This window comes from Microtus oregoni, unplaced genomic scaffold, assembly GCF_018167655.1.
Source record: "Microtus oregoni isolate MIOR12 unplaced genomic scaffold, Mior012 000027F_ref0000203, whole genome shotgun sequence".
NCBI lineage: Eukaryota > Metazoa > Chordata > Mammalia > Rodentia > Cricetidae > Microtus > Microtus oregoni.
In genome coordinates, this window is record NW_024543086.1 from 2911980 (window position 1) to 2930248 (window position 18269).

Below are 18269 nucleotides of genomic sequence, written 5' to 3' on the forward strand. Positions count from 1 at the left end.
CGCATACACACACTCACACACACACACACACACAAATAAATAAGTGTAAGAAAGCTGCATGTATTTAAGGCATACAAATGTGATGATTTTATATGAATATATATATTATGAAATGAGTACCATACAAGTTAATATACTCATCCATCCCATATATATGTGTATTAGTACACAAATATACATTCCATCATAATTTCATGTATATATCCATATATTCCATCACTCTTACATATATCTCCATATACTCCATTACTCTTACATATATTCATTTAATCACAACTTTTATTATGTAAGCATGCATATTTATGAAATTTGATTGCTTACATATAAAATTTATATTTGGTGATTTTGGAAAACATCTGCTTCTAAATGATTGGTCTTAACTAGTTTCTCCCAGAACTGTATAAGAAAAGAATAGCCTGATTCATCTGGACGGCCAATCACTTCATTTCCTCCCTCCTTTCAGCCTGCCAATCCCTGGCCGTCCGTTCACGGGACACAAATATGTATTGAACATTTAAGGGCACCTACTCTGCTCCCGTCAGCCACAGTGCCCTGCACGATCAGATCTGTAAGTTCTGCGATAGCAAAGACAGGAGAGGAGGGTAAAGGAAATGGGGGGGAGGGGGGAGAACTAGGTTCTCAGACCTTTCCTTAAAACTTCCACCGCCCAAAGTGACCTCTGTACCATCCCGGAGCACATCAACTCTGCCATTGAGGAAGCTAGATGTGGATGCTGCTGTCCCGGAAAGGCGGGCCCGGCGGACCCGCCCCCTCTCTCCTGCCCCTGGCACGGGCCAGTGACTCGGTGTCTGGCACCCAGCTGCGGTCGCACCCTGGAAGGGCACGAGCCCCTACCCCAGTGTTGATTCCCCAGCACTCGGTGTTGCCCAAGGCGCAGGGTGACTCCTCCCCGGGGACCCTCCCCTCTGGGTCGCGTCACTCTCCCCTCCCCTGGGTCCGGACCCCAGCGGCTTCCCGCGCCTGAGCGCCTGAGCCTCGCTGGGACAAGACGCGGCCACCTGTTTAGGAGCCGCGGACCTCGGGCATCGTCAGCCCAGGTCTCCATGGAGTTGCGGGTCGCCAACGCCAACGGCAGCTGCGAGAACGGTGGGTGCGTGAGACTGTAAGGGGACCTGGGAGGGCGCTGCGCTTCTCACCTTGCTCCCACCAAACTCGTCAACTTCTCACTTGCTGGGGCCGCAAACTGGGGTGGTGGTAGTCAGCGTCAGATTCTCACCCGGTTCCCAAACTGTCCTGAAGATCCGGTCTGGCGGAGATGTCGCCTCCCCAGTGGCAGCCGCGGGGATGCTGAGGCCAGCTGAGAGGAGGAAAACAGAGCGCATGGGGCAGGTGGTCCTGTGAAAAGGCTGGGGTAGAGGACTCAGGGGTAGTGTTGGGTCCTGCAGGTACCTGCCCACATATCTTTCCATCACCCAAAGCAGAGAGTAGAGGGACAGAGAGGTTCCCGATCTATAAATCTACACAAAACTTTTTGGAAAGGGAGAGAAATGATCAGGAAAGAACCTTGATTTTCTAGTGTGTTCTTAACTATGTAGACCATGGCCCTTCCCTGAACTATCCCATTTAATCACAGAAGCAAACTCTAATAAGCAGGCAACTGGGTTTTTGTTGTTGTTGTTGTAGTTGTATTTAGACAAAGTCTTGCTAAATTGTCCAGTATAGCTTCAAATGTATGATCCTCCTGTTTCAGTACACCTCGACCGGGGAGTACAAGTATATGCCACTGGGCCTAGATTTTGTTTTAAAATTTATTACTAGTGTGCATGTATATGAGCATGCCTGTGTGTGTCTGAGCACGCATGGGCAGACGCATGTGTGTGCGTGCATGCATGCGTGTGTGTGATGCATGGTGTGTACTTATGTGCACAAGTGCTATCTATACTGAGGATATGGAGGGCAGAGGACGGCTTTGTGCAGTGAATTATCTCCTCTTGCCTTTATGGAAGTTCCAGGGCTCAGGATCAAAGGACTTTACCCAAGGAACCATCTTCCCAGCCCTAAGCCTAAGTTTTTAAAACTTTTTTATTGTTGTTGTTTGTTTTTCTGTTCTTTTCCTTTGGATTTTTTTCTCTCTTTCTCTTTTCTGTTTTGCAATGTTGGAAATTGAATCCAGGGCCTTGTAGAAGCTGGGAAGGGATGCTAACACTAGCCTTCATCCCCAGGCATTTTGTTGAAGCATCACTGTGCCCATTCTAGAGATACAGAAACAGAGGCTCTGGCAGGGCTAATAGTTTGCTCCAGGTAATACAGTGGGGAATGTGAACCCATGCTGCTGCCATCCTCTGTTCCATCTGGAACATTCTCCATGTGCCTCCTGCCTTGGAAGTGCAGCCTGTGCGGTGTTCTGAGGTCCCTAATTTCTGCCCCCCTTTTTTTTTTTTTTTTTGGATTTTTCGAGACAGGGTTTCTCCGTAGCTTTTTGGTTCCTGTCCTTGAACTAGCTCTTGTAGACCAGGCTGGCCTCGAACTCACAGAGATCCACCTGCCTCTGCCTCCCGAGTCCTGGGATTAAAGGCGTGTGCCACCATCGCCCGGCTAATTTCTGCCCTTCTTCAGCGAAGCCAGCTCCTGGTGTTGACTGACCTTAGTCTCCTTTTCAGCTTCACCCCTTAACCCAAGGCAGAGGGCATTCCTAGTTCTAGAACATTCTAGAGTAAAAAATAGATTATAAGCTTGGTACCCCCTTTTTCAGATATGTACCCACTCTGAATTGGGTTCCCTTTGGTCATCAGCTCTCTCTTTATCTCTTTACTGTGCTGGGAGAATTTGACTTCATCAAAGGTGCTGAGCTGGGGTGGGGGTACTGGGAGAATTTGACTTCATCAGAGGTGCTGAACTGGGGCTGGGGTGCTGAAATGAGCCCCCTGCCTCCACCCACTAGCAGTGAGACTTGAAGAAGCAGGGGAAAGGTGAGGAGCAGACTCTGGCTTACTGCCTGCATTTCCTGGACTCAAGGAACTCCCCAGATGAGGCTCTTGGGCAAGGATGCCCCGAGCTGGTGGAACAGGAGAGAGCATGCAAAACCAGTCTGGTTAGGCCCCGAGATGACAACTTCTTGTCTCATTGTCCCATGGTGGAAAGGCAGAGGTCTCATAGCACAAGACACACAGATACCCCCTGGTGGATTTCAGTCCCAACTCCAGCAAATCTTCATGGGACCTCAGTTTCCCCCAAGAATATAAGAGGATTAGATCATCTGTTGGGGGCTTTGTTGTTGTTTTCCATTTTAATGCTTTTTCTACTTAGCATACAAAATAGTGGGTTTTGCTAAGACAATTTAATGCACATATGTAATTGTGACAATTGTGCCTTGCTCATATTTGCTACCCTCCACTTTAGGCTGTCCTTCCTCCCCCTCACTATTTTTTAATGAATGCCTCCTTGTCCCCCATCTGGTACCCGGGGCAGAACCTGCAGCCTTTCTTATCCCTGGCACATCCTCTACTTTTGAGATACATCTACTACTGAGCTACATCCGAGACCAGCTGAGTTTCCTAAAGGCCCTTCTACCTCTTCTCCAAGGTCTGGGCCACGTCAGAAAGGGCAACTTTGTCCTTACTCTGCTCCACCCAGATGCTATTCTGATGCAGGCATGCCAAATTTCAGTCTCCCTGGCCTTGGATTTGGGATCCATCTAGACACAGAGTAGGAACTCCAGCTTGGTCTGAGAGAGGTATGATCTGGGCTTAGGTCCTTGGCACTAGGGTCTAGGCCTTTGCCACACACGCTAGGGAGATCAGAAGCTGAAACACCTGGAAAGGGCAATACCAAACATGAATTGTGGGAGCAGGGTAAACTGAGGAGTTTCGTAGGCATGTCTAAGAGTGATTCAGCTGTTGTCTCCAGGGCTGGCATGACCAGATAGACAAACTGACTTCCTAAGCTTCAAGTGCAACCCCAAGTCTGAATGTTCCTAGGAAAGCTCCCCATTTTTGACTGTTTGCGACAGGTTTACATGTCAACCCGGGACGAAGTGAAGATGGATCCCACATATCCCTGCCCCATGGGGCAAGCTGTTTATCAGAGAGTGTGTAGTGATTCTGAGCAGAGACTCAGCCATCAGATGGGCATGGGGTCTACTTTTGGCTTCACCTCTCTATATTGGATGAGATCGGGTATGTTCATGGTGGTATGACCCTAGACACATTTTTATAACAGGTATCCCTTTAAGAAGGTCACTGAACTTGACTTCTACTAAGGACCTGGAAATGGTCACTGTGACTGTTTCACTTAGTGGTTGTTAGGAGTCCTAAGGAAAACTCTAGAACAGGAGCCATGTGCACAGTAGCACTGGTTGAGGCTTGGTCATGCTTTCTTGCATTTCACTGGACTTGTGTGGCTTTGTGTTTCACCAAGGGTCTTCCCTTTGTTCCCAAGACTGTCCTTGGTGTCTGTGCCAAGGAGACCAACAAGTCAGGGGGCTGGCAGCAGGTCTCAAGGAAAGAGTCAAACTGCAGACCAGACCAAGATGTCTGGGATGACAGCAGAACCAATCCGGTTACTCCCAGAAAGAGTCCCAAGGCCCTGACCCAAACACCACACATCTCAGAAATAAGTCCTAGAATGCTGAGCTCCCTCCCACAGGAAGCTCACTCACTCCTCAGTTACCTTCAGGCTGACCCGGGCCTGGGTGGGCTATCCTGCCCAGTGGCATTCCCACTCCACCTAGAGTTGGCAATAAAATGAAGAAGCCCCAAGTGAGCTCATGAATTATTAGAGAGCCGATAGCCCAGAGGCTGAGAGGGGATCCCTGTGGAGGACACTGGGATGGATGTAGTGACGGCTGAGAGCTGAGGTGGCGTCCTACCCGGTGTGGAAGACATCAGTCCCACAGGTTGGAATTCTGAAGCCAGACCATTGGTCAAGGCTTTCTAGAGGGACAGTTCTTACAGAATGAATATATATTAAAAGAATTTGTTAAATCAGCTTATGTTGCAGTAGTAACAACAGTTGTGTTGCTCCTGAGAGGTTGAGAACTGTGTAGTTACTTACTTGGTCCTTCAGGCCGCATGCCTCAGAAGTCGGGGTCCTTCAGGCCGCATGCCTCAGAAGTCAGGGTCCTTCAGGCCGCATGCCTCAGAAGTCGGGGTCCTTCAGGCCGCATGCCTCAGAAGTCGGGGTCCTTCAGGCTGCATGCCTCAGAAGTCGGGGTAGTCCAACACTGGCTGTGTCACCCTGGGGAGCCCAAGAACCTGCTAGCTACTCTGTCCGTGAGGCTGGTCGACTGCGCAGTACGGATCTGCTGCTAAAATCCTGGAGGTTCCCGGTTCTCAGTGGACGGCAGAGTCCTAGGACACTGGTTCTGCCGTCAGGGAAGGAATCAGCTCCAGGAGAAACAGAGTAAATCAACTCCAGGAAAGAGGGAAGGAGGAGTAAGCAAAAGCAGAATAGCCTTCCTTCTGCTATACCCTCTTTCCATCTGAAGATGCCGCTCCCAGCGGGGGAGGGTTTCCCACATCAATTAAGACAAACAAGACAAGTCCTCGGGTGAGATTCTTTACTCAGGTGCTGCGAGTTCCCAGCAAGCTGACAGTGAAAACCAACCTCACGACCTGTGTGTCCTTGAACAAATACTGCACCCTCACAGGCTCCATTTCCTTGTCTGTGGAATGAGAATTAAAGACAGTGCCTACAGGACAGGAGGGCCTACAATTTGATAAGTCCGTGCAAATGAACTATTTAGCGGGAAGACAGCTAACAGCACAGAGATTGGGGACTAGTCTTTTTTGGTTGAGATCCGCTGTGTGGGTGGAGCCCTGGAGCAATAGAAACATGACATCTATGTCTGCATCAATCCCAGCGCATTTGAACCATGTTCTCGCATCTTTGAACTGTGCCCATGTCCTCAATCTAACTCTCAACATGCTTTTCCCCCTAGGTTCCATAGTCAGTCTCTACTGCTCTTCCCAAGAGGTCCTCTGTCAGATCGTCAGAGGCATCAGCCCTGAAGAACCCAACAATGCCACCGTAATCACCTGGCAGGAGAGGGTCAGGAAGAGGTATGGCTTCTACATCGGCGTGGGCCTCGCCTTCCTCTCCTGCCTGCTCATCGGTGGCAGCGTCATCCTTAAGAAGAAAGGACTCATCCGACTTGTGGCCACGGGGGCCACCAGGGCAGGTAGGCTCCTGGGGCAGGTGGGAATGGATAAGGGGCAGCTGCGCCTGGAATGAATGACTTCCCTTCACAGGGACCTCAGGTGGGTCCTGGAGGTTTGCTGTCAACCCTGCTGAGAATCCCCACTGCCAATAACTGGATGCCGTCCTTTCCAGTCCAGTATTTCCTGAGAATTCCATGACGTACACATTAGGGTATAGACACAGCAAAGCCTCAGGATGGAGAATCAGACACTCCAGGCTTCATCTCAGCTTGGATTCTTACCAGCCTGGCCTTCAGAAGAAGTCACAACTTCTCCTGTGAAATGGGACCACAAATGCCTCAGCCCACACACATCACAGGAGAGTCTTGCACGTGCAGCGAACTGTGGTTCAGGCACTGAGCCTCGTTCCTTTGGAAGACTGGATGCGATTCACTGAGACAGTTCTCGGGAAAGGACATCCCACATCATTTATTGCGTGCCTGCTGTGTACCAGGGACAATGTGAAACCTGGGACCCAGCATCCCCGTGGCATTTCCGGTCAAGTGGGGGAAGAGAGTCAGGCAATGTGAAGTCCTCCTGTGATGTGCCAAGCGCCTTCGTGGGGAAGATGCAGGTTGCTAGGGGAATAGTTTATACAGGTCGCTAAGGAAATACTTTGGAGTATGTAAAGTTCGGATACAGGTACAGAAAGGAAGTTTTCTGGAAAACTTGTTTCTTATACAGAGAACTGAATAAAAAGGAGGTAGCAGGGAGATGGAGAGAGAAGACGACTCAGTGGCAGGAGCAGTGAGTGCCAAGGCTCAGAGGAGAGACTGAGCTAGAGGTGGAACTGAGGGTAATTCAGGTTGACCAGAGAGTGCAGGGGCGGATGAGCTCAACAAGGGTCATGGAAAGTGGGCTGCAGAGATTGAGTGTGATTAAGGGATTGACTGATGTTTTAGGCAGGGGAGTGACAGTCTCATTTATGGGCTGAAAAGGGTCCCTGTTGCTAGGTAGAGAATGGATTAGAGTCCCAGAGAGGAACCAATGAACCCAGAGGACAGAAGTAGGGCACTGGGCCTGGAGACACTTGGCAGATTCCAGAGATAGTTTGGGGGGGAGGGGCGGAACTCACTGGCTTTGATGATTCTCCCTGCTCCCAGGGGAGGGCAGAGGGAAGTCGAGGATGACTCAGGTTTCTGACTTGAGCAACTAGGAAGCCAGTGGATGGTACCCTGTTCTGCAATGAATGCAGAGGGAGAAACAGGTTTTGGGATGAGGGCCTGTTCAAGTTTGGACCTGTTCTCTGCTTATTCATCACTTTCCCACGGGACACTGCTCTTTGGAAGCAGACCATTACAGTTCCAACTCTGGTGGCTTAACTGTTGTTAGTGGGGTTCTGGGCAAGAAATGCGTTTTTATTTACTCCAATTCCCTCACTTTTAAAACAGACGAAGAATGGTAAAACTTGGCATGTGTGGTGGTGTACGCCATCTGTTCTAGTTTTCATTCATTTCTGTGATAAAACACTAGGACACTTTGGAAGGAAAGAGTGCATCGTGAAGGGAAGTTGAGGCAGGAACCTGAAAGCAGGAACAGAAGCAGAGGCTTGGAGACAGGTTATTACTCACTGGCCTGTTCCTCATGGTTAGCTCAGTCTGCTCTTTTGCTTGTTTGGTTGGTTGGTTTTTGTTGTTGTTTTTGGTTTTTGGAGACAATATTTCTCTGTGTAGCAGTCCTGGCTGCCCTGGAACTTGCTTTGTAGACCAGGCTGGCTCAGTCTTCTGCCTTTTTATACAACCTGGGGCTACCTTTCCAGGGATGGTATCACTACATTGGGCTAGGCCCCCACATCAAGCACCAGTCAACCAAATCCTCCATAGCCTTGCCCACAGGCCAATCTGATGGGTGCAGTTCCACTCCTGAAGGTCCCTCTTCCCAGTTTAGTCTGTCAGGTTGACAAAACACAAACCAGCATACCATCCCAGCACAGATGGAGACAGAAGGAGCATGAGTTCAAAGCCAGCTGCAGTTACATAGTCAAATCACCTACACAGTGAGACCCCTCATAGGAAACGGAGACAGGGAGAGGGGTTCAACAGTCCAGGGTAGAATGCTTCCACTGAGGGTAGGGAAAATGCCAGAAGATAAACAGATCATCTGTAATTACAAGTGCTAAGAACCATGAAGAGGGTTGGCCATCTCAAGGGGAAATTACAGGAACTGGAGGCCAGACTGGGCACCTAAGGGAAGCAGTAGAGACCGACAGTGTGGGTGTGGATTCAGGCAAACACTAGAGGAGAGCATTCTGCACTCAGGGAGAAAATTGGTACAAGAAAGAGTTTATCGTTCTTGAGGAATATGAAGACTATGGCAGGGGTGTTTGCAGAGGCGAGCAGGACCAACCCTGCCCATAAGGAGCGGGACTATATTTATGGAATAAGTGGAAGACACTGGGTAGCTATGCATAGAAAAGGGGTATAACCTGATTTGCATTTTCCAAAACCACTGGCTGCCAGGAAAGAAACAACTTGCTATGGGAATAAGTGTGAAGTCACAGTAACTCCGTAACAAAGCGGTTGCATCCTCCTTGCCAGACATGGCGGATTAGGATGCTGGCAGTGCTGTGGATACATACCCAGCACTTTTTGGTGACAGAATCAGTCATCCAGACTACATGCAGAGGCCCCCTGATTTCTAGAAGTGTCATTTCCCGAGTTTCATATAACAAGTTGCAGGGCTGTGGTGGAAGTCAAGAGTCATGTTTAGGGCAGAGATTGGGGCACATGGAAAAGATGGAAAAGATGCCAAGTGAACAGTTTAGAGGCACAGCTGAACTCAGAAGACAAGTCCAAGCCACAGATACAAAACAGGACAACTAAGAAGCAAGTCCTGGGGCATAGTTCAGGTGACAATGGCAGATCCCCACAAAGTAGCACTAACTTCTAACCTTGTGTCTATTTCCTTCTGCAGTGAATGGTGGTTATGGCTACCTGAAGGACCCGATGTGGTGGGCTGGATTTGCTACCAGTAAGCGACTTCTTTTACTACTAAGAACAGTGACCTACTGATGGGTGGGATGGAGATGAAGGGAAGGGCAGATAGAACAGTCCTGTCTCTATTATAAACCCTGATAGCCCAAGGCCAACTTGCCTGGGAGAAACTTGTCCCTGTAGACAGCTTATACTGAGATGCCATTTTCTCAGCCCAATGGAAGGCCTCTTCTATGACGATAATACGATAACGATGCGTGTGCACAGGCCTGGGATGTAGCTCAGTTGGGAGAGCACTTGCCTAGCATGCACAAAGCCCTGGGTTCAATCCCAAGCACCGCATAGAACAGGGATGGTAGAGTGCGCCTATAATCACAGCACTCCGGAGGTGGAAGCAGGAGGAGCAGAAGTTCAAGGTCAACCTCAGTTACACAGCAAGTTCAAGGCCAGGCTGGGATATCGGAAACCCTGTTTCAAATTCTTTTTTTTTTTAAATAAATACAAGTGTGTTCTCTCATCTGCCAAATAATTACAGGGCTCTGGTAGCACTGCCCCTTAGTCACAGTCTTGGCCTCTATCTGGTAGACTCTGGGAACCTTAGGCAACTCCACTGTCCCATGGCAATATGACTGTTTTGCTGCCTTGTCCAGATTTGTACGCTCATACATTGCTCCCGCTGTTCATCTACCCTTCTGGTTATCAAAGCTTAATTTTTAAAAATATTATTATTATTGCTATCATCATCATCAGTTGTGTGTAAGAAAGATGTTAGGCATCTTCCTCTTATGTTTTCTACTTTAGCTTTTGAAACAGGGTCTTTTACAAACCTGAAGTGCGGTTCACCATTTCTGCTAGGCTGGCTGGCCAATAGTTTGCAGGATCCACATAGCTCTCCCCGACTGAGTTCAGGATTTTGGCCTTGCCACCTTTACTTAAGAGTCTGGGTCTGACCTTATCTCCAGGGAGACAGCACACGGATGGATCTTAAGGAGTACTGGTCTTGGGTTTTAGGTACAGTTGAACACTGACAGAAACCATCTCTGCCCAGATTCTTCTGGAACGGACGTGGTGCCTTGGAGTCACACTGGCCTCTTTTCTCCTCTAATTCCCTAGTGTCTGCTGGAGAAGTTGCCAACTTTGGCGCCTACGCGTTTGCACCGGCTACAGTTGTCACGCCGCTGGGAGCACTGAGCGTCCTCATCAGGTCACTGTCCCCTCTTCTGCCACCTCTGGTCCTTTCCTGTTTTTGTTTTGTTGAGACCTAGATTTACCAAAGTGGGAGCAGCTACCCAGAACCCCCAAAACAGTCCATCAGTCCTGAGAAAAGGGAGTATGCTCTTGAGAGCTTCTGGCTCTTGGACTGCTGGCTGCCACGGGTCTCAGTTCCTCTCGATGAATTAATAACACGAGCCTCGGTGTGCGTTTGTTTCTAGTGTGTATGTCTTACATGTATATGTGAGCGTGTACAGTTGTGTATATGGATGCATTTGCATTTGTGTGCACGTGTGTGTGAGCTGTCTGCGGGGGACAGAGATTAGAGTTCATTGTCTTTCTTAATTAGTTCCTACATTCTTTTAATCAATGTTTCTCACTTACTAAAGCTTCCAGTTGGTTAGGCTGGCTGCCCAATAAGCTCAGGAATCCTTCAGTCTCTGGACTCCCTAGGACCAGGATTATAGGCACATATCACCGCACATGGCGTTTAAGTGGGTGCAGAGGATTTGAACTCAGTCCCTCATGCTTGCAGGACAGGCACGTTACCAACTGAGCCACAACACTACCCAATAGTAATCCATACGCAAACCTTTGTAGTGATAGGTTCACAGGCAAGTCTCTTAGCCAAGCCTCATTGTGCCCATATGCAAAATAGAATACTAATGATACACACTCGGAGCAATAGAAGAGACAACACAAAGAATGGATGTAGAGCAAACTAGCTCCAAGCAACCATGGCTACAATAGACAGAGGGCAACTATGCATAAAGGCATCTGGATGTAGTCTGTGTACTAACTCTCTTCATCCTTATATGTGTTCCCAAGACCCAGAGAGGTTAAGCACTTTGGCCAAGTTAACTTTCCAGCAGTTTCTACTTCTTGACCTATTTCTGTTCCTTGGGCGGTAGACAACCCCCCTCCTTCTACTTGTATATGTCGGCATGAAGACCCTGTAGTCAGGCCAGGAGCCATCCTATGCAGTATAATCCCAGGACCCAGGAGTTAACAGCCATGCTGTGCACTGTTGCCTCTCTTGGTAAAGACTTTGCAAACAATGATTTTTAAAATTAAGGATCTTAGAGCTGGTGCTGTAGCTGGGAGTAGACCACCTACCTGGTATGCTTGGGTTTGACTTCTAACTTCCTCGAACAACCAAACCCAGAATACAATAAAATAATTGATACTAGGCGTTCGCACCTTTTATTGCTCCCATTCCCCCGAAGCTATGAACTAGGTACATCTGAGGAATGCTCTCATTTAGGGGCTACCTCTGGAGCCCTGACAAATCCCAGCCAAACACACCTAGAACCTATCATCTCTTCTGTTTTTCCACCTGATGACAGTTTTGCAATGTTTACAGCTATAAGACAATTAGATTCCTGACTCTCAGCACACAACTGGCCTGGCTGCTGTTACAGCTGAGTAGAAGAGCTCCCCAAATCTGATATGTTTACAAATTCCCACTCTTGGGATGTTCTGAGAGGCACGGGATTCGCCACTGTCCGGCCCTGCCTGTGTAAATGCCATCAGAATCTCTCAAAAAGAACACTGTAGGTAAAATAGTTGAGTCTTGCAGCTCCCAGCTTGCTCAGTTTGCTTTCTTATCTGCCCCAGGATCACCTGCCCAGGTGTGGCACTACCCACCGTGAGCTGAGTCATTCCTCAGCAGTCATCAATCAAGAAAATGACCCACAAGCTTGCCTACAGGCCAAGACTTTTAGATGCTACCTAGGTCCCAGGGCATCATTCACAAAACACTTTTAATGTGAACTAATGCCACCTTCATAAAGCAAGTGAGCTCACGATTCATTTCTAGCCTGCCCAGTCCCCCTTTTCCTTCCCTCATCTAGAGGATCAGAAAAGAACAGAAATCATATCATCAAGGATCTGGAAGGATCTTGCTCAGTAAAGACTCCGGAAAGCATAGAGGTTCTCTCTAATGTAGAGGAAAACCTGTCGGCTTTGCAGTAAGATCAAAGTCCGTTCAAAACCTGCTTTTGCCACTTAACAGTTAAAGGACTTTGCTGAGTCATTTCAGCTTCTACGAGCTCAGCTTTTTCATCTGTAAATTGGGAGCAGTTATCTGTTAATTCACAGATTTGTCAGATTAACTCTGACACGGGACATGTTAGGAAATGCACGCCCCAAGACATGGTGTCCATAATTATCATTGTGGTGGTTTATATTGGCATATGTAAATGGAAGAGAAATGGATTTATTCTCTATGACCTAAGGAACAGAAATGGGACAAGGAATAGAAAGTATCAGAAAATGCGTTTGGAGTGAATACATAGTATGAACTTGCAATGTGCTCACTTGGCTTGTTCCCGGCTATCAGACACATATGAGCCATGGTTGCAAAACATCTCCTAGCAATGTTATGGGACAATACTGTAGAAGGAGCTGTGGGCTGCGGCCTGGCTCCTGCATGGTTAGCTTTACACCCGAAATAACAACACACAAATTATATTCATTTAAACACTGCCTGGCCCATTAGCTCTAGCCTCTTACTAGCTAACTCTAATATCTTGATTAACCCATTTTTAATAATCTGTGTAACACCACGAAGTGGTATCTTACCGGGAAGATTCTAGTGTACGTCCATCTTGGGCTGGAGCTTCATCGCATCTGAGCCAGAGAGTAGAGGCATAGTGGTTACCTCACTTCCCTCTTCCTCCCAGCATTCTCTTCTGTCTACTCCACCCACCTAAGGGCTGGCCTATCAAATGGGCCAAGGCAGTTTCTTTATTAACCAATGACCTTCCTCCATCACAATACGTTCAGTTGGTAGGGAGTCAGACAAGAGTAGTTTGAAAACCTCTTTTAACCTGTCTTAGTTTGCTTTCTATTGCTGTGATGAGACACCATGACCAAAAGCAAACTGGGGAGGAAAGAGTTTATTGGGCTTACAAATTACTGCCCCTCATGGGGGAAGGACAAGGCAGGACCTCAAGACAGGAACTCAGAGGCAGAAACTGAAGCAGAAACTGGAGCTTGCTCCTCCAGGCTTGCTCAGTTTGCTTTCTTACACACCCCAGGCCACCTGCCCAGGAATGGTATATCCCCCAGGGGTCTGTGCTGATCCACATCCACCATCAATCTAGAAGATGCCCCACAGGCTTGTCAACAGGTCAGTCTGATGGGGGCATTGGATCAGCTGAGGTTGCCTCTTCTCGGATGACTCTAGATTATGTCAAGTTGACAATAAGCCAACCAGGACACAAACCTTTGGTTTGTGAATGGTTTCCATTTCAAAAACCAAAGAGATCTGTGTCTGTTTCTGCTCTTCCTGCACACATTCCAACCCCCAAGAAATAAGTTTCTGCTTTGGAAATTTCGGGGTTAGAAGGAAGGACTCTAGGAAGGTCTCCACAGAGAGGAGTGAATTTTGGACTGTTGTCTCCCCTAAGTCTTTACTCGCCCCCTTGTGTCTTTTGTGGGGCTGCAACAGGTATCCTCACTCAATCCCTTTCTCCCATACCCCTGTACAGTGCCATCTTCTCCTCCTATTGCCTGGGGGAGAGCCTGAATCTACTGGGGAAGCTGGGCTGTGTGATCTGCATGGCTGGCAGCACAGTGATGGTCATACATGCCCCCAAGGAGGAGAAGGTCTCGACTGTTGTGGAGATGGCTTCCAAGATGAAAGACACAGGTGGGTTCCAAGCACTGGGTTGGCAGAAAACACGGCGGGGGGCGGGGGATGAATTATATATAGAACATCTAATTGGGCTTTGTCCATCTCAGTACTGCCCCCGTGAGGAAGAGGTGAGCAACAGAAAGGAAGTTGGGCAGTACCATTAGCAAGGCTTCCTGGAGCGTTGTAAACATGTACCATTTATATTGTTCATTATATGCAAGCACGTCTCTAAATACACGTGTTTTTTATTATAGAAACATCTTATGCAGGAATGTGCATTATTTTATAAAGCAGCTCTACAAGGAAAAAAAAATCCCCCCTTTGATCCCTTTTTACAAAGACTTCTGCTTCAGTTTCTGCCTTAAATTAAGGTCTTAGAGTTTAATAACTTGCATGAGTTATTCAAAGGTCTGAAGCTGAGATTAGAACCCACATGTGTCAGACTGTGAGTCCAGGTCCCTAGATACTGTCTGCGTCCCTCACTGAATGATTCCTGTCCCTCATTCCTGAAGGGTTCATCATATTTGCCGTCCTTCTGGTGGTGTCCTGCCTTATCCTTATCTTCATTGTCGCGCCGCGTTATGGGCAAAGGAATATCCTCATCTACATTATCATCTGCTCTGTGATCGGATCCTTCTCCGTGACTGCAGTCAAGGGTCTGGGCGTCACCATTAGGAACTTCTTCCAGGGCTTACCTGTGGTGCGGCATCCCCTGCCCTACATCCTGTCCCTCATCCTGGGGCTGTCCATCATCATTCAGGTCAACTTCCTCAACCGGGCACTGGATATTTTTAACACCTCCCTGGTCTTCCCTATCTACTATGTTTTCTTCACCACGGTGGTAGTGGCCTCCTCCATTGTCCTCTTCAAGGAGTGGTTTACCATGTCTGCTGTGGACATTGTGGGTACCCTGTCTGGCTTTGTCACCATCATCTTGGGTGTTTTTATGCTCCATGCTTTCAAGGATTTGGACATCAACCAAATCAGCTTGCCGCACACGCACAAAAGCACAACTCCCACCCCCGCCCCAGAGCCCACGGTCATTAAACTAGAAGATAAGAATGTCCTTGTAGACAACATAGAACTTGCCAGCACACCATCACCGCAACAGAAGCCCAAAGTATTTATGATCCACTCTTAAAGCCTGGAAATACCTGAGTAAGAGGAGGTGCCCGATGGTCCAGACTGACCTCTCAAGTTCAAAACCACCAGGTTACTTTCAGCACATCTGTTGCCAAGGGCTATCTATTTTTGAGATATTCTTTTATACCTCACTGCTGTTTCTAGAAGGAAAAAAACCCCTACCCACTAAGGTAGGGGTAGCAAGACTTCCTAGAGATACAGCCCCGGCGACTAAATTCACTACTTTCTGTTGGAGCCAGCAAGTCCCCAGAGACTCTTCCCTCTGGTTCCCTCGGCACCATCTCTGTGTTGTTGGGGAAGAAGAGAGAATCTGACCTGCTGAATGTAGCCCAGCTCAAGAACTGCCCTCAGATACTGGTTGTCAAAAAATCCTTCACACCAATTGACCTGTTGAGCTGGACTTAGCCCAAGAATGAAATTCGTGAAGGTCTGCAGAGCAACCTGTGTGCCCCAGCATCCCAAGGTGCACGGCAGGTGCCAGGTAGCCTGATGTTTCCTGGAGATAGAAGCAAGACCCCAGCTGACCGTCTTACTGTGAAAGCCACCTGATGTCTCAGGGAAGTTCCAACGAGTCCATTCTCCAAGCACTCCAGCCTGGAGGTTGTATCTTGCTGTCCATGACCCAAGTGGCACTGTCACCCTTCCCTCTCTCTGTCTGTCCCAAGACACCAGTCACTGTCGCATGCACACTGTATCCTTAGAACTCAACAAGAGCAGGGATGTCTCCTTGCCCAGCTCTGCTGGCCAACCCCGTGTTCACCTAGCCTCTCCTGGGAATAGAACAGTATTGTGCGGTCACTCTGGAATTTAGCAGAATGTGACTTCTTTGCATCAAGGAGTGGACCATAATATGACTTGGGGAGGTGGGGGAGAGTATGAGGAACAATGCCAAGGTTGGAAGGATGGGGTTATGGACTCTCTGGAAACCTGGAAGTAACTTTTGGGCTGACTCTAAGACCCAAGTGAGAACCCAGGCCAAAAAAGGCGGGGGGAAATTCCTGAGCCATAGCTCATGGAATTGGTTTTGAATCTCAGTAACCAAGTGGGAGTGTAGGATTGGTGTACTTTGGTGGCCCAACTGGGCCTGAGTCTATGTCTGTTGACAAAACTAGCTGCTCACACTGGAAGTAGCCTGCCACGACTCTTCCTCCATCACTTGCTCTGGGGACCATCTTTGGTGACCTCATACTTGGCGTGCACAGACAGCAGTTGAAGAGAGAACTGGGATCCTTTTCTTCCCAGCTGCTTCCAGCTGTGAAAGGAGGGACCACAAGAAGGTGAAGTCAGAAGCCAGTGTTTGGGAAAAAGTGGGATTTGATCCTCAGTGCAGATAGGGTCCTGGTCAAGCTCCCTGCCTGTTTGCCTGATGCCCTAAGGGCGACCACACCCATGTCAAACCCTTTCTAGCTTTGAACAAGTTCTTAGGGCAGATCAGCACTCTGGGCCCCTGTTCCTTCCATCTCCAAATCCCCAGTGTTTTAATGAATGTGGATTTCTGACTGTAACTGAGATCCAAGCAACACATTGGATCTCGGGGATGGCAGTCAGCTGAGGGTTCTGAGAGCCTGGGCTCTGGGGTCAAGAATAAAGACTTCAGAGTGTGTTTACTTGACAAATGTCTTCTTCTTCTTTGAACACAGAGCAAATTCACACCACTGGTCCCTCAAATGTGATGGGGAGTCAATCCACACCACTGGTCCCTCTAATGTGATGGGAAGCCAATTCACACCACTGGTCCCTCTAACGTGATGGGGAGCCAATCCACACCACTGGTCCCTCTAACGTGATGGGGAGCCAATCCACACCACTGGTCCCTCTAACGTGATGGGGAGCCAATCCACACCACTGGTCCCTCTAACGTGATGGGGAGCCAATCCACACCACTGGTCCCTCTAATATGATGGGGAGCCAATCCACACCACTGGTCCCTCTAATATGATGGGGAGCCAATCCACACCATTGGTCCCTCTAACGTAATGGGAAGCCAATCCCTGATCTCTGAAATTCCAAGCAAAGCCCTCCCGTGTCTTTTTACATTTCTGCCCTCACTCAAGTGGGGAAGGACGCTGTTGGAGTGGCTGCTTCTGAAGACGACACCTCAGCTAATGCCTGAGCCCTTACTCGGCTCCAGGCATAGCTAAGAGTTTATGATACATCAAGGATGCTTTCCCAGCACTCATGTGAGGTCACTCCTTAGCTAAGGTTTCTGTGGCTGTGAAGAGACGCCATGACCACAGCTACTCTTATAAAGAAAAACATTTCATTGGGGGCTGGCTTACAGGTTCAGAGACTTAGTCTATTATCTTCAGGGTGGGAAGCATGGTAGCTTGCGGGCCGACAGGATGCTGGAGAAGGAGCCAAGAGTTCTACATCTGGATCCGCAGGCAGCAGGAAGAGAGTGAGCCACTGGGGCTACAACCTTAAAGCCTGCCCCCCCCCCCCCCCCCCAGTGACACACTTCCTTCAATAAGGCCACACCTAAATGCCCTGTGCCTATGGGAATCACTTTCATTCAGATCACCACAATACCCCTCCCCCCCCCATGGAATAAAAAAACAGTGCCAAGAGTCCTGCATGGGCTAATCCCTCAGTGAGTATTCCTTCCTCCTGTGGTTATTAGTTTTAGAAAACCTCAGAAGTGAGGTTGTGCATAAGAGAGTATGATGAGGGGGAGGCACCCGTAGTACATGGTGTTTTCACACAGACCCAGGGAATCTGCCCTGCACAGCCTGGCCCTCCTGCGCCTGCCCCTGCAGCCCAAGAGACCCTCACCAAGTCTCCCACCTTCATTAGAACACGCCCCTTAGTAAGGAGAGATGGTAGCATAGCATCTCAGCCCCCTTCTAAAGAACATACTAGAATCTCAAGATCATTAAAGCCCTTGATAATCCAAGATCTAATGAAGCCAAACCATCTTCTGCACAGGAACAGCAGGCAAGCCTCTCTGCTGGCCATGGGAAAACCTGGGGCTTCACTATGGCTCAGGTCATGGCCTTGCGGGAAGACTGGCGGTCTCTAGGGGCCCTCTTTCTGAGAGGTACATGCCACATGTTTTAAATGGTCCACGCAGTGGGACAGTGAAACTGCGCACACACACACACAGACACACACACACACACACACAAAGAGCTGACCAAACAGATAGTATTTCCCAATGACAATTTGTTTTAATTAAATACAAAC

The 18269-nt window shown here is 48.6% G+C and overlaps 1 protein-coding gene across 2 annotated transcripts; it reads left to right on the forward strand.

Annotated features, from left to right (window-relative positions):
* Nucleotides 1-1049: 1049 nt before the first annotated feature.
* Nipal4 (NIPA like domain containing 4) lies at nucleotides 1050-16683 on the forward strand. 2 transcript variants are annotated; one of them, XM_041676423.1, is made up of 6 exons: nucleotides 1065-1107; nucleotides 5900-6139; nucleotides 9072-9128; nucleotides 10205-10295; nucleotides 13798-13958; nucleotides 14456-16683. In XM_041676423.1, the coding sequence occupies exons 1-6, from the start codon at nucleotides 1065-1067 to the stop codon at nucleotides 15082-15084; spliced, it is 1221 nt and encodes a 406-aa protein (XP_041532357.1). In that variant the 3' UTR covers nucleotides 15085-16683. The 2 variants fall into 2 exon arrangements, with proteins under 2 accessions (XP_041532358.1, XP_041532357.1); XM_041676424.1 differs by lacking the exon at nucleotides 9072-9128 and having other exon boundaries at nucleotides 1050-1107.
* The last annotated feature ends 1586 nt before the right edge of the window (nucleotides 16684-18269 follow it).